At 58.6% G+C, this 1,200-nt stretch overlaps 1 protein-coding gene across 1 annotated transcript in view; it reads left to right on the plus strand.

Moving 5' to 3' along the window:
• The window catches only part of ILF3 (interleukin enhancer binding factor 3), a 16,109-nt gene that overhangs the window by 10,171 nt on the left and 4,738 nt on the right, over window positions 1-1,200 (plus strand). Inside the window, exons 13-15 of the mRNA XM_035893233.1 lie at window positions 60-197; window positions 534-710; window positions 1,078-1,194. Coding sequence (XP_035749126.1) covers window positions 60-197; window positions 534-710; window positions 1,078-1,194 — 432 coding nt within the window. The remainder of the gene's footprint in view (window positions 1-59; window positions 198-533; window positions 711-1,077; window positions 1,195-1,200) is intronic.

A 1,200-nucleotide genomic window follows, 5' to 3' on the forward strand; every position in this document is an offset into this window, starting at 1 on the left:
GTGGGGGGGGGGGGGGGGGGGAGTTTCTGGGAGTTTCATCGCCGCTTCTCCGCTTGCAGAATGTGAAACAACAGGGACCAATCCTGACGAAGCACGGCAAGAATCCTGTGATGGAGCTTAACGAGAAACGGCGCGGGCTGAAGTACGAACTGATTTCGGAAACGGGCGGCAGCCACGACAAGCGCTTTGTCATGGAGGTGAGGCGCCTTCTGGGTCCTCTCCCTCGGCCTTCCTCCCAGCTCGGGCACCTGTAACTTCGTAGCCTGAGTAAGAATTTTAAAATCACAAAATCCAGGCATGGTTTTGGGTGGGAAGGGACCCTTAAAGGTCATCCGACCGGGACGCTTGCGCTAGGCCACGTTGCTCAAAGGCCCTCCAGCCTGACCTCGGATGCTTCCAACGGCTGGAATTGTCTGCAGGCACCGTTTTAAAAAAAAAAAAAAACAAAAAACAAACCAAACTTAATTTTGCCAAGCGTCAGCTTCTGGTCCTGCCCTTCCCGCTCACGCGCAATGATCTGATCCCTTCCGAAGGTGGAGGTCGACGGGCAGAAATTCCAAGGAGCCGGTTCAAATAAAAAGGTGGCAAAAGCCTACGCCGCTCTGGCTGCGCTGGAGAAGCTGTTCCCCGATGCTCCTGTTGCCATTGAGCAAAACAAGAAGAAAAGAGCCCCCGTGCCCGCTCGGGGAGGGCCCAAGTTTGCCGTAAAAGTAAGTAAATCCGCGATTCCGCGGCTTTGTGGTGCGACCGAGGGGTCTGCGGCGCCGGCGCCTCCTGCTCTCTGCTTTTAATCCCCTTTTGGGGAGGGAAGAGAATTTAAAAAAGCAGGATCTGCTCGGGGCCGTGGGGCTCGGAAGCAGAAATACCATCGGGTTTTACAGAAAACAGCTTCTGTTTTCCGGAGGTGACCCTTCTCTGGTAGCCGCCCCCCTCGCTTTCGGCTTTGCCCCCCCTGCCTTTGGAGGCGGGCTGGCTGCCTGCCCCGCTCCAGAGCTCCCAACGCCTCGCCAAACCTCGGTTTCCCCCTCGACGGCGCGCAAGTCGGCGCTTGGCTAACGCTGCCTTCCCTTCCCTCAGCAGCACAACCCGGGTTTCGGGATGGGAGGCCCCATGCACAACGAGGTGCCCCCTCCGCCCAACATGCGCGGGCGGGGAAGAGGCGGCAACATCCGAGGCCGCGGGAGAGGCAGGGGGGGATTC

This window comes from Egretta garzetta, unplaced genomic scaffold, assembly GCF_000687185.1.
Source record: "Egretta garzetta isolate BGI_Z169 unplaced genomic scaffold, ASM68718v1 scaffold1244, whole genome shotgun sequence".
NCBI lineage: Eukaryota > Metazoa > Chordata > Aves > Pelecaniformes > Ardeidae > Egretta > Egretta garzetta.